Source organism: Miscanthus floridulus, chromosome 1, assembly GCF_019320115.1.
Source record: "Miscanthus floridulus cultivar M001 chromosome 1, ASM1932011v1, whole genome shotgun sequence".
NCBI lineage: Eukaryota > Viridiplantae > Streptophyta > Magnoliopsida > Poales > Poaceae > Miscanthus > Miscanthus floridulus.
In genome coordinates this window covers 170,675,244-170,690,219 of record NC_089580.1, presented here as the reverse complement: position 1 = coordinate 170,690,219, position 14,976 = coordinate 170,675,244, and the positions used below count along the sequence as shown (strand labels likewise).

Sequence of the window (14,976 nt, the reverse complement as noted above, 5' to 3'; positions counted from 1 at the left end):
TGAGACCACTAACGGAGGTGATGTGGATGCTGGAACAGAATCCTCAACTAACAAAGTATAACTTTAAACAAAAACCCTATTAGAGAAACATTGTTAAAAGAATTTAAAGAAAAATTATTTTTCAAGAAATCAGATCACTATCAAATCGGCCATGGAGTCAGTGAAGGTTCATGAGCCATGCCTAGGATACTTTTTGCCCGATTCCTCTTTCCGTCATTTGACAGTTTCGAATAAAAGCATCAAATATCAGCCTGTTCATTTGGCTGTGGCTTGTCGTAAATGATCGTAAATTTTCAACCGAAACAGTATTTTTCTCTCACACAAATCAGCCAGCAGTACTTCTTCACGAACTAGCAACGATATGAACCAGCCAACCGAACATGTTGTATATAAATAGCTTTGGGCGGTGCACATCCATCCCTCTGGCACTTTACATGGCACTAACACAACAAAATGACAAAATGTCTCGATCTTACAGAACATCTCGACAGTAAGTGTGTAAAACCGTGTACATGCACGTACAACGACCTAAAATAGTCAAAGCTATTATTAGCTGGGACTAAAAATTAGATTAATTACTTAGATTAGTCACCTAGTTAGCTAACAATTAGTTGGAGGCTTGCGTAAAATTAGTCCACCTATTAGCTTGCGTTTTAGATAGGCTAGTGCTAATTTCAGTTAATTTTTAGCTGGCTAAATTAGCCCTCGATATTCAAATAAGCCCTAAAATAAGTGCATACCACCTTTTCTAAAGACTCATACTTTTTTAAGTTTAAATAGTTTTTTAAAAATATTATTAACCCTAACATATTTATTATTAAAATGCATTTCACTGCTATAATTTAATGATACTTATTATATATCATAAATATTAAAAAATAATTAGTATATTTTCTTAGTTATTTGTTTTAAAAAATAACTCCTCAAAGAACGAGACGTGCGGTCATTTTAGGATCGAGAGAGTATATCATAAGATCAAACTATTTTAAGTTTGACAAAGAATGGACATAACTAAATATTAATACTATGATATTGAATAAATATTATTGAATTATCCATAGAATGTATTTTTATAATGTACCTATGTTTTTTCCACGATGGTAAAGCCGAGTGTCGGGTTCATAAACCCGGGGTCCCTCGCGGACCGGCTTCCCAATAAAGGCTCGGCCCAAGCAGACAACACGTAACTCGTGGGCCGGCCCAGATATCTAAACGACAGTCCAGAAGGGTGATCCAATCACCGACCGAAAAGTCTGGCCAAGGAGGAATGACGCCCGTTTTCCAACTCCGACTGGCCTCTCCGACCGGAAGGCCTGACCTAAGTACTACTTCCGACTCCGACCCACGTCTCCGATCGGGGATACGCCAAGCCCTTGCTCACTGCTCTTCTCCGACTGGCGCGATCATAGCCGACTGGGACCAACCGACCGGGGACGCCCGCTCGGTAAGGACCAGCAAACGGACGGAGAAAGTAAGGCAGGGCATACAAGTCAAACCACAATACCGGGGTCCGTACCCTGTACACATGCGAAAACAGTACTCTGCGACCTCCCTGGCACGTCAGAACCCTAGCAGTGTTGTAGGCGCTGATATTTTCTCCTACAGTATTGTGGGTGTCATTAACTCCCATACGGTAAGGCACCCCCACATGCCTCTGGGCATCGACGGTATTGCGGGCGCCGGCATTTACTGTACCAGGCGAACACGGTAAAACCCCTTGCATGCCTCCAGGTATCAACAGTGTGGCAGGCGCCGACGTCTGCCATACCTGAAGAAAACAACACAACCTCCCACGTGCATCTGTAATTCAACAGTATTGTAGGCGCCTACCATCATCCTGTACCCGCCGGCATGGGCAACAAGGCTCAGTAGCTCTCCCTCTCACTTGTAAGGTCATCCCATTCATCTATAAAAGGGGATGCGCTCTCTCCCAATAGACAGATTCATTAGATCGATCAAGTTCACTAGTACACAACAGCAGATCCACTAGGTTCAAACCATAAGCACACGCTCGAATACTTAGCACATAGCGGGGCTCCCGTCACTCTCGGCCCTTCCGACCGGACCTCTTGTACCCCCAATCTTTCTCCTTCTCGTTTGTAACCCCACTGCAAACTTCGAGCACCTGGGCTCAGGAATAAATTCACCGACCGACTTAAACTGGACATAGGGCACGTTGCCTGAACCAGTATAAACCCTGTCATTGAGTGCTAGGCCACCTCTGATCACAACGTACGATAAAACTATAAATATTTACTTGTTGGTCACTTTCTGCACCGACAACGAGTTTCATTACTTGCGCAACGAAATTACATAGTTCAAAAGTTCAGATCACCGACAAACTAAAGCTAAAACCCGCCACCTTGTCCCTGATCACTAAGGGATCAACCAACATGTAACCAGAACCCGCAAAAAACCAACAAGGTCTACCAGCGCGCCCAACATGGATAAAACTAAAAATTATGTTTTTTCAAGATGGAGGTAGTATTACAATATAGTCCATAATAGATAAATGAGTACGGCCCTGTTTGGTTGGCTTCCAATTCTTACCTAACCAAAATCATGGTAAAGCCAAAACTTAAGCTTGCTAAAATTAGAGCAAAAAACATAGGTATGCAATTGATTGGGTGCCATAACAATAGCAGAAAACATTTTTTTTTCTCTTTTATGCAATATAAGAGGTTGTTCGCTTTAGACTAAAGCTGCAGCCGCAGTGGCCATGACAACTATTTGATTACTAGAAAACACTGTAGATTAAACTAAAAAACAATCAGTAACTGTTGTTTTAGGTCCCGTTTGGCAGAGCTTCTCCACCGGCTTCAGGAGCTGTTTGGAGCCGTTTGGAGCCAAACGGGGTAAAGTAAAATAGCTTCACCTGTGAAGCCCCTAAAAACATGCTCTCACGGTGATTTGGGGTGGGATGGAGCCAAAAAAAAGTGGCTTCTCCCGGCTCCTCCTCCAGGCCCCTAAAAACATGCTCTCTCAGGGAAGCCATTTTGCCAAACGGTTTACCAAAACCGCTTCAGCTCCACCGGTGAAACTGTTCGTGGAGCTGAAACAAAAAAATGGCTTCACTAGTGAAGTGAAGCCCTGCCAAACGGGGCCTTAATATAAAGCGAATATCTCCATTGGTGTGCCGATTCTTTGACAATAAACCAAATGATAGCTAAAAAAATTGGCGTGCCATGGTTTTAGTTGAGCAAAAAATGGAAGCCAACTAAGCAGGCCTATAATCTCTATTTATATTGATTTATTTATAATGGTCGTATAGTGTGGATTTTTTTTACCGTTGTCGGGTACCTTAGAACGGGGTACCCCGAGCGAACATCAAAGGGGTCGCTAAAGTCCCATAAAAAATAAAGCTAGAAGGTAAGCCGTGGGCCCCTCACCCGCCACGACCGGGCCCACCGGGACCTCCGCCTCGCCTCGAGCCTCGCGCAGGAGGTCTCGGTATCCTGACACGAACTCCGCCTCGCGCGAGGCTCTCCACGGAAGGCCTCGGCAGGGGGTGCATTCTCCGTATCACGCGAGGCCTCTCGCGGAAGGCCTCGGCAAGGAGTCCGATCTCCGTCTCGCGCGAGGCCTCATTCTCCGTGTCGCTCGAGGCCGGCTCGTCCGCGGCCCGTAGCCCCCCGCCTCGACCGACCCTCCCGACAGCGCGTCATGTCTCCTTAATACTTCAACCACTCCCGCAATCTCAGCCGGACGATGGCTCGACGCCACGGAATGGCCGACGGGACCCGAGGTCGCATCAGTGCCATACCGGCTAGGACAGGGCACGGCGGGGATTACCGGCCACTGTGTCCTAATGCTGTGCCCACGATCAGCGCCCACACTACACTGTGTCCCGCGATCCCCGCCTCGAAAACAACATCGCACCGACGACCTGGCCCGGGTCATCACCGCCTCCAAGCCGACGCACCAGATCAGCCGCCCACTCGAGGCCTCGGCACTGTACACCAAGGTCTCGGCTATCTTGGGGTTCGGGCCCGCCGAGACCCCCCACTGCGGTGCGGCCTCGGTGCCGATCAAGCCTCGGCCTCGCGCACAGTCTATCCACAGTGATTTGCACGTCCACCGCCGTACCCACTCCGAGGTAATCCCGGGGCTCCCACGACGCACAGGATCGGATGGGACTACCACGCCGCCCTAGTGCTCCAAGGACGGACCACTCCGACGACCACGCCGCCACAAGAACAGGCCACAGGGCTCGGACATGACGTCCCTGTTGGCACGACGCCGTGTAGTTAGCACATGTAATGTCCTTGTCCTCCCTTCAGCTATAAAAGGAGAGGACTTGGGCCACTTAGAAGGGGGGAGAACGCCTTGTAACACACTCATCCCAGCCGCCTGAGAGCAACGTCTCAAGCGGCCCACACGACATCTCGCCGAGACCTGGGACTAGTTCCCTCTCTCACCCAGTTTGTAACCCCTTACTACAAGCACCTCGGTGCAAGGAATACAAGATCGATCTCTCAGACTGGACGTAGGACACCGATTGCCTGAACCAGTATAAACCTTGTGTCTCTTTGCATCACCATCCAAAATCGGGAGCACGCAGAATAAATTCACTGGTTGGTTGAGGACCCCCGGTCCAAAACACCGACAACCGTGTTAGTCTAAAATTCTGAAACGACGGTCATAATAATTAGTAGAAATAATGAAATCAAGATATTAATGGGGGTTCTCACATTTTTCAACGAGAATTTGATTATATGTAAAGCCAAAACGAACATACTCGCCTGCGGCCTCCGGGGTAGAGCTGGGCAGGAGACCGCTGGTGGTGGCACGGGCGAGCATCGGACCGTACCTCGCAATGGCATCGCCGCATCGGCAAGTCCGCAGCTGAGGCCCCTCCACCGCGCCGCGCGTCCCCATCAGCCCGTCCCGTGACTGGACTGGCTGCCTGGCTGGTGGCTCCTGCTGCCCTACCGAGGCGGTAAAAATCGGTCTCGGACGCACGCACGCACGCCGCGCCAGGCACACAGGTCGGTTCGATTCCCCCTCTGCCGCTGTCCTCTAGCTTTGGCCCGGCTCGTTCCTTCGCTCGTCGTATTTTTTCTCCACCACTTCCTTCATATTTTTTCTCTCTCTCTCCCTCCCTACACGGCCACTGCCAGTCCACCACAACCACGTCCCCGCCGTCGTCGTCGCGCTTCCCCCACGCGCTCCCCGGTGCTGCTGTTGGGTGCGCCCGCGCCCGCGCGTTGCCGTGAAGCTGCTTCCGCGCGCCGCCGCCGCCACCTGCCCGCGTGGGTTGCAAGTCAAGCGGCAGGCTGGGACGGGGCCGGAGGGAGCCGACGACGCGGGAGGAAGCAGGATAAGGGCGGCCGCGGCACGCGCTTGAGCGGAACAAGCGAAGCAGGCTGCGTCTAGTTGGAGCGGTGGATTGCTGCTGCGGATCGCTCGCGGAGGAGGAGGATGTCGCAGACAGGGGAGGCGGAGGTGCCGCTGTTGCAGACCGAGGAGGCGGACGTCGAGTGGAGCTCCAAGCCGCGCCGCATTGCTCTCTTCGTCGAGCCGTCGCCCTTTGCGTTAGTCTCTGCCTTCTCTTCCCAGGCATTCAGCTGCTAGTCAGATTTGAGTAGATCGGATCGGCGTGAAGCCCACTGGGCCACTAAGACAATGATTAGTCAAACCTGCCGTTTCTTTGATCTAAGCACCGATTACTGCTAAGTCGATGGCTTCCGGGTTTTGCAGTTACATTTCCGGCTACAAGAATCGGTTTCAGAACTTCATCAAGCATCTACGAGAGATGGGCGATGAGGTAACCATTCTGTTCTTCCTTGTCTAGCAAAGTGCAATAGTATATGTATGAGAGTTTCTTCAAGACCATATTACTATTCTAGAATTCACGTCTAATGCTCTAATATAGTAGTATATGTATGAGATTTTCTTCCTGATCATATATCTACCCACAATTCACGTCATCTGCACTTTTTGGTTCAGGTATTGGTGGTGACTACTCACAAGGGAGCTCCTGAGGAGTTCCATGGAGCAAAGGTCATTGGCTCGTGGAGGTAATCTGCAACCCAACATAGACTATCTTTACCCTCTCTAGGAATACCAATAATGTATAGTAATAACAACCTTACTGAGAGCACACTTTTGGATTCACTTTGAAATAGATTACTGCTTCCTTGTTGAAGCAAAAGAGAGTCAAGGTGTAAATGATCTTCGTAGTCGTTTGGCATTCTACGTGCTGTTTGGTGGTAGTTTTGGTAACGGAAACGCAAACGAATCACAGCTTTCCACGTTACGGCAACATATATAATGTGAACTGATTTCATTTCCATTTGCGTTACAATTCTACCAGCCAAACAGCACGCTAGTTTAGGCATGCACATCGCACACTGAAATTGATTATTCATGATATTTTGTTCTGTTTCATTGCCTCATTTTGGTATCGCATTAAAATTCTACTTTTGGAATATTTTGTCGTTTTGCAATTTCGGTTTCCTAAAACCCTCCTTTTCAGTTTTCCATGTCCTCTGTACCAAAATGTTCCACTCTCGCTGGCATTGAGCCCCAGAATATTTTCTGAGGTGAATAAATTCAAGCCGGACATAATCCATGCGACCTCACCTGGAATTATGGTAATCAATGCATACCCATAGTATTATACTCCGTCCAATGTTTTTGCCTTGCTTATCACCTTATGTGATTACAGGTTCTCGGCGCTCTGGCTATAGCAAAGATGATATCAGTTCCAATAGTGATCTCTTATCACACACATCTTCCAGCGTGAGTCCCTCTTGTTGAAATGATATTCTTTTGACGCAACATGAGTTTGTTTGCATGTATGATCTAACTAGATACAGATCTTTCAAACGTTTAAAGTAGTGATCAGCTCTGGAAGTTCAATTATACCTTGTTTGTGTAACATCCGATATGTTTCATAGAATGAGATGTCATCATTGTAGTTGTAGGATACAGATCCCTGTGGGGTCAATACTTTTCATTTTAAGTTCTGTGTACTTGCATATAATCATCAACAATATTTTGGCCACTTTTTGTGCAAAAAATCTAGCCAGTTGACCATTCAGATTATACTAACTGATAGTCTTGTGTATATGTTGGTGAGGGGTCATTTACTTGTTGTACATGTACATATCACATTGAAGAATGTTCTGCATGTAAATTCATTTCAGGGAGAATTGAATACTGAGTTTCCTAAACAGTGTTCTGGCTGATATGGAGAATTCTCAGTAAATCAGTTCAACAAAATGTGTCCTGAAATAGACTCAAAAATAGTTTTGGGCAGGAATTATGAACCTGTGGTGAGCCGATGATACCATGAGGCAAATCTGTTTGTGCCAATCATATGTGGTCATAGAACCTCAGGTGCAATGCTGCAGAGCTTAATTGGTATAGTGCATGTGGAGTGTGGACATAGATCCAGTACAGGTTTGTCGCAATACAAAACAAGGGAACTCCCACATATATGTATGTGTGAGGAAATCAATGAACAAACATTCTGCCTCTGATATGCTAGAACCATGACTGAACATTTTTCATTTTCCTAGTAGACATCAGCTGGGCTGCATCATTTCTTTCCATTGCAAATTTTACCGTTCGATGTCATGGCTGTTAATGCTTTTGCGGTTTTGAATTCACGTGCTGTTACGGCTTGCAGGTACATACCAAGATACAATTTAAATTGGTTACTTGAGCCCACATGGGGTTTTATAAGTAAGCCACAATATTATCACTCCTATTTTGTTCTCAGCAGAAGAAAAGTGGTCTATAAAAACTTGATGGTTTTCATTACTGTGTGCTGAATCTCTTTCATTTCAAAGGATGCCTCCACAGATCAGCAGATCTTACTCTAGTTCCTTCGGTGGCTATTGCTGAAGACTTTGAAACTGCTAAAGTGGTACCAGGTTAAGTAGTGACAATATTATTAATGTTTTTGTAGTTTTTTATCCCTCTATACATGCTGAACATAACCTGCCATGCCTCTTCAGCAAACAGAATACGGCTTTGGAATAAGGGTGTAGATTCTGAAAGCTTTCATACTAAATATCAGAGGCATGAAATGCGTGCCAGATTGAGGTGTCACCACTTGCTTCAATTTTTAATGACAGGAGTGTTAAGAAACTTTGCATGGACTAACATAATTTCTTTTCCTTTCCCATTAGTGGCGGTGAACCAGAAAAACCATTGGTAATACATGTGGGCCGTTTTGGACGTGAAAAAAATTTGGATTTTCTGAAAAGGTGAGCCTTTTACTTTATACAGGAAGTGTAACCACTCGAGCTAACGAACTCGATTGATTATTCATAGCATATCCATATGGTATAGAATTTCATCCATCATTTAGTTTTGGCTATAATTCCTACAGAAGCTAATGAACTATCATGTTCGTGTTGCTGCTGAAACTTAAAATTGCTTGACTCTCTATTTTCCCAGTATTGTCAGTCAGCATAGTTTACTTTGGCTTGACCTTTTAGCTTTGCGCATACACAGCATATCATATTGCTTTTTAACCAAATAAACATTTCAATTTGGTTGCACCTTTCATGGGCTACTTGTCTGCAGGTTGTATCTTTTGTCATATCATTAGGAATTTTGCTTACTTTGGTCAAAATACAGGGTTATGGAGAGGCTCCCAGGAGCAAGGATTGCCTTTGTTGGAGACGGGCCATACAGGTGCACCATTCCTCAGTCGTTAGCTACATGTTATTTTTTTAGCATGATGCACACCTGATGAGATATGTATATGTATGTCAACCACATATCATTACTTGCATGCTGTCAAAATGATTTTATCTGCATCACATGCCTGCTAAATACCCTTCTGTAAACAATTTATTTTAAATTACAAGTGGACATACATAATTTCGATCATGGGTTGGCCTGAGAATTCTTTTTTCCAATAGTAGGCCATGATTGTTCAATGCAGGACAGTTGTATACCAAGTACAGTAGTTATAATGCACTAAAAGTACAGCCACACCACACATGTTGTAGCAGCACCATAGATAACTAACTTATACTTTAGGTGTTCGGTCATCTGTTTGACCCTTGCAATGGTTTGATCTTAAAAATAGAAATATTTACATTGTCTGTTTTACCTGGGCATGCAGGGCTGAGTTGGAAAAAATGTTCATGGGCATGCCTGCAGTTTTTACTGGAATGCTCCAAGGTGAGGAGCTCTCACAAGCTTACGCCAGTGCAGATGTATTTGCAATGCCTTCAGAGTCTGAGACCCTCGGGCAAGTAGTGCTGGAGTCCATGGCTTCTGGAGTCCCAGTCGTCGCTACTCGTGCTGGAGGGATACCTGATGTAATACCCAAGGACAAGGAGGGTAAGACAAGCTTTTTGTTTACACCCGGAGATCTCGATGAGTGTGTGAGGAAGATAGAGCAGCTCCTCAATTCAAAAGATCTCAGAGAAACCATTGGAAAGGCTGCCAGGGAAGAGATGGAGAAGTGTGACTGGAGAGCAGCCTCGAAGAAAATCCGCAATGAGCACTACAGCACTGCAATATCATACTGGCGGAAGAAGATGGGCAAAACTAACTAGGCTTCCTTGTTCCGGATTCTTCTGTCGCTGCCCTCTCCAACTAGTTGCTGTTATAACCAAAGAATTTGTACATTGTACCAAAACAGCTTGCGAGTTTGTGTGGCTAGCTGCATTCAAAACAAATGTCCACAGTTTGACTGACTACGGCTTGTATGCAATTCATGTACATTAGACAGCACTTAAGATTGCCGATCTGCTAACTCAGAAGGTTTGACACAAATGCTCCAATAATTACGAAGTACTTGTCACATGTGCAGTATAGAGTCTTGTTGCTGTGAGTGGCTTCAATACCGAATTATGGACGACGCTCGGGTGCCAATAAATCAAGTGCAATCCAAACCAGGTGCAACAGCGCAACCCGGCTCGCCGAGGCACCGGATGGACACGAATAATTTCTTTTTGTGCGAAAGATGGACATGAATAGTTGTGAAGTACAGTTATGCTATACTCCCTCTGTCCCAAAAGGAGTCGCCATGGAACGTCTGTCCATCAAACTTTTTTAAAAATTAATTAGGTTTGTAGAACATTTATATCTCCAAATAAGTTTATTATTAAAATTATTTAGTGATTTATCTAATGATACTAATTATGCATCATAAATATTAATATTTCTTATATATTTGGTTAAAGTTGCTTACTCCAACTTGCTTGAGACTGAAAGACTATGTTGTTGTTGTTGTTGATTAAAGTTGTAAATATTTGACTTCTCCGAAGACGATAATGACACTCGGACGGAGGAAGTGATTATGTGTGATGTTTTGAAGCTACAATTCAATTTTTTTATTGAAAGAGTAACAAAACTATTAATTTCTGAAGAACCCCTTCGGTATTTTTGTAGGGTAGTTTCTGCAAATTACTTTTCTTGTTTTCTCTGACATTTCTGAGTCTGAAGTTGAAATTTGGAAGAACACAGTGGACAAACTACACCATTTTTTTTTCCTTTGGTTATTTGGCTTCCCCAACTGAAATCAAATTGCATGAATGCGGTGCAAGGGCGAGGAAAGATGGGGTGCATGAGCGAGGAAAGAAAGTAATTAGTGCAAGGGCGAGGAAAGAAAGTATTAACAAGCTCAATAGCATCACCTTCCTAAGTCAATATGATGGCATTAAACAACAATGATCTTACAGCTAAATATATTTTATGCTTTGTAATAATTGAAAGACGATGGGATACAGCTCTGCTTATTCCAGGGGTATCAACTAGTATAATCTACAGATAATATGTTACATATCTTGGTATCCAATAGTACTTACGAACGAACTGACAAATTCTAGGAGCATGCCAGGACAACTTTGTTTCTCCAAAGCATATAACTACAACAGAAGCAACCTCCCCATTAGTTCTGCACAACTCCACGGTAACGTATTCTTGCTGAGAATCGAAGTTCGCTATTTTCATCATTTATCAAGCTAATGTTCTACCTACTGCAGACACCTGGCTGGCAAGCCAGTATATGACATAGACGGGCACAACAATAAATCAAAGGGTCAGCAGAAACACATGAAGTGTATATGTTGCACACTGAACCTTCCATTTACCAATCTGTCCATTATGATCAGCAATTAAACCGCAGGGTTTAGGAAATTTCTGCTGTAGGTGTCTGTGATCTCATTGAGATGTATGGCAAGTCACATAGAAGAGGCTATTTTGGTAGCCTTTTGAGATTTGGGGCAATAGGGTTATTCATCTTGCAGCACGACCATGAGTTCTCCACCTTGACTGAGCACACTATCAAGGAACCCAATCACGCTTTCTTTGTCCTTAAACTGCTTGGGTTCAGAAAGATCACTGTCCAAATTAAACCAGACGCCATCAATGCTTCGAATTGCCACCCAATGCCTGCCAGTCCAGAGCCCCCTGAACCTCCTGATAGGTACATTGATCATCAGGCCTACCAATGCTTCTGCATTCAGATCGATTGATGATGCCCCTTTCCGACGATCATGCCAAACCACCTTCTTCTTTCTAGCTTCTAATGCTGTGATGAGAACATTTACATCATAGTTCCCAGTTATAACATTGTGGTGAGGTTTAAAAATGAATGATAGAGGAGTCCATTGGCCCTTGTTTGGATCATTGAGAACAAGATTTCCAGCGATCCCATCCAACTCAACACGGGTGAAACATTCCTTTTCCTGAACCACAGAAAACATAACTGACACACTTAGTCTGTGGCACACCAAAGTAACAAAGATAGTACATAAAAAATGGGCTGCCATTTTCAGAGATTCGTGATCTTAGAGCGTCCGCAGTGTGCGGTTCTATGCCGGTCCTATCTTTTATCGACCTGGGTTGATACATTGCGTCGCTGGTTCGTTGAAGAACCAGGTGCGATGGATAGAACCCGCTCCCATCCACCATTCTCTCTCCTGCCGTAGAATCATCTCGTAAAGAAAGGAGGGGTGGGGGCCACTGGGCACCGGCACCAGGCGCTGTTGGCCTGTTGGTCACCTTTTTTTAATGTCGTGGGCTTCATTTATAGGTTCGACGTCGGTTCTATACGTTGCTACGTTTTTAACAGGTGCCATCAAATCATGGGATAGAACCAGGATCGATCCTATACACTGCTGATGCTCTTATAACATATATATTGATATAAGCGAAAGAGCAAAACCATTTGTATGCACGTAAATCATAATAATATTTATTTATTTTTTAGATGAACATCCAAGTCCAGGTGCCCAGGTAGCAGGTGAATCTTCGTGAATCGTGACTTTCTTATATACTTTCGTGAATTGTGACTTGTCCATGCTTTTGCACTAATCCAGCCTACATAATCTCTGAAGCACTTTGCAATTTAACACATAACCAATAGAGTTAACGAATCTACATGATCTGTTTCTCCCGGGCTTAAATAAATTCATGTTTCACAAGCAAATCTCGCCAGACTTTATTCAACGGGTGGAAAAGAAGTGTGCAAAACGGATGAGCAGTACACATAAATGTGCGTCCAAATAGCATGATAAACATGCCGTGACCATCTCGATTAGATTCATCCATATATGAATATAAGATAAACTAGTGGAGTGGAGCACAACGCCCAACTACTAACAATTTCAACAAGCAACTCAATCAGTCCCTCTCTGGAAATCGATAGTCACCACTCACCAGGGGCAATTTGGAACTACAGAGGATATGCAGGGATCAAAGGACACATAAAGGAAGTAATAAGCACAGCTCGCTAATAGAACATGAGCATGAAGTCAAGGGGATACAGATAATGGTAGAAGCTAGAAAGAGATAGGATCTACCTGCATAAGGTTGTTGAGAGCATGGAGGAGACATAATTGCAGCCTCTGCCTCTCATGATACACCTTGATGCTGCCGCCGCCGCTGCCGCTTGCCCCCGCACCAGATCCCGCTCTCGCCTCACCTTGCTTTGCTTCCGATTTGGCTCCCGGCTCCATCCTCGATGCCTCGTTGGGGCTGGGTCGCTGCCAGCCTGCCACGCAGGGACAAACCTTACCCCACGGGTCGCGCGCCCCACTCCGCGCCCCCGCCTGCCCGGCTGTTGCCCGTTTTGTCTGCGCCGGCGCCGTTGCAGCGATATTATACTACCACCGTAAAAAAAAAAAGGAGTACTGCTGTGCTAAGGCCGTCCGGCAGTCCGGACGCTCTCGTTCGTGGACCGTGACACCAGCCCAACGGCCCGGATCGTGAAGGCTAATTTTGTGTGAGAGAAAAATATTGTTTCGGTTGAAAATTTACGATTGTTTACGAGGTAATAAGTCCAGCCGATCAAGCTGTTAACTCTGTGCTTGTTATCCCGCTCGCCCAACTTATCTGGTCATGAGTCGGTCATGAGTCTGTCGCCGTTTCTCTCCATTTATCGTGCCACCGTCGCGTCCGTACAGCCACACGCGATCCAGCGTGACCACGCCGCTGCGGCGCTCTCCACTGCGCCCGACCAGCCGCCGTCCTCTCTTACGTGGTCCGGCGCCGCCGCCCGCCATCCTTCCTCTTCATGGGCCATTTGCCCGCCGCAGCGCGTTCTCCACCGCGTCGGTCACCTTCTCCACCGGAGCTGCGCGCCTCTTCACGACGTCGAGTTTCGCGTCGACGAGCCTCCAATCGTTCAAGAAACAAGTAGATGTTGCACTGAAAAATACGTTGCAAGCATATGTTTTAAGTGTTTCAGATGTTTTAGAGGTATGTTACAAGTGTTTCATAAGGATGTTGCAAAAATAGATCGGGATGTTGTAATGGTTGTACACGTATGTTGCAAGCATCTGTTCCTAATGTTTCATCTGTTTTTTAGACATATGTTTCTAGTGTGTTTATCCAGATGTTGCATATGTTTCACACATACGTTGTGAGTATTTTATCTGGTTGTTGCGTACGTTTGCAATAGTTTTCAAGTGTTTTCAGGTGTTTTTGCAAGTCTTTTAGACTCATGTTTCAAGTGTTTTATCTGTCTTCATACGTATGTTGCAAGTGTTGCATCTGAATATTTCAAAAGTAGATTGGTGTATTTCACATGTTGTAATGTGACCCGCTTGCTGCAGCTACTGAAAGGGGAGCGAGGGGTCAGGCGAGGCACATATGTCACGTGGGGTCGGACGAGGGCGCAGACGTCGCGTGGGGTCGGGTGAGGGTGCAGATGTCGCGTGAGTTGAGCACTATGTAGGGTGCATGGTGTAGGAACAAGGTGTAGGCGCCGATTCCGGACACTGACGTCAGTCCGAACGTCTGAGCGCTAGAACTGCCGAACTACCGAGTACAATTCTAAGTGCATTCAGGTTAAAGTGTCTAAAATTTAGCTAAATATATAGATAAAAAAATATTATTTATAACATCAAATAAATATATTATGAAATTATAACTCATAACAAATTTAATGATACTTATTTACTATTGTAAATATTGATTTTTTTATATATAGTTAATGAACAAATATTTTAACATGTTACTACGCTAGAATTGTCTTTTTTTAATAAATGAAGGGAGTAAGAAAAGTGAAACCCCACTAGTGCTAGGAAGTAGGAATCCCCGCTAGGGTTATGAGACATGTCTTCCATATGTTTATAATACTTAGATTTTGTCTTGAATTTTCATCTAGATCTTGGTATCTACAAATTACATAGTCGGCTCCTAAACTTGTTTTGTCATTCATCATCCTGTTAAACCTATAATCCTCACTATGGCATCATCGTTATGGGCATCCTTCTTCCATTATTGATCATGTTATTCATGATAACAATTTCGTGTCGTTTGTGATGCTTGTTACCTTATCTTGATTCTCATAATCTTTTCACTTTCCCTTTAAAATTAGTTTTCCTCACATGTGTGGGGCCTGCACCTAAGTCCATTGGTTGTTTTCAATACTATGTAAGCTTTATTGATGATTTCAGCAAATTTTTATTGAATTATTTTCCCAAAAATAGATTTGAGGTGTTCTAGCCAGCTATGATGCGGCAGCAGCAGCAGACAACCAATAGATTTGAGGAG

The 14,976-nt window shown here is 44.8% G+C and overlaps 2 protein-coding genes across 2 annotated transcripts; one reads left to right on the top strand and one right to left on the bottom strand.

The window, feature by feature from the left end:
• Window positions 1-4,994: 4,994 nt before the first annotated feature.
• On the top strand, window positions 4,995-9,777 carry LOC136548072 (sulfoquinovosyl transferase SQD2-like). Its single transcript, XM_066539721.1, has 11 exons — window positions 4,995-5,534; window positions 5,701-5,767; window positions 5,950-6,020; window positions 6,479-6,596; window positions 6,671-6,744; window positions 7,637-7,692; window positions 7,800-7,883; window positions 7,968-8,055; window positions 8,142-8,219; window positions 8,596-8,652; window positions 9,089-9,777. Exons 1-11 carry the CDS (start codon window positions 5,422-5,424, stop codon window positions 9,525-9,527), a joined length of 1,245 nt encoding a protein of 414 aa, XP_066395818.1. The 5' UTR covers window positions 4,995-5,421; the 3' UTR covers window positions 9,528-9,777.
• Window positions 9,778-10,625: 848 nt separating this feature from the next.
• On the bottom strand, window positions 10,626-13,149 carry LOC136548082 (josephin-like protein). The gene is made up of 2 exons (XM_066539729.1): window positions 12,780-13,149; window positions 10,626-11,663 (listed from the first exon to the last, which is right to left on the bottom strand). Exons 1-2 carry the CDS (start codon window positions 12,933-12,935, stop codon window positions 11,208-11,210), a joined length of 612 nt encoding a protein of 203 aa, XP_066395826.1. The 5' UTR covers window positions 12,936-13,149; the 3' UTR covers window positions 10,626-11,207.
• Window positions 13,150-14,976: the final 1,827 nt, after the last annotated feature.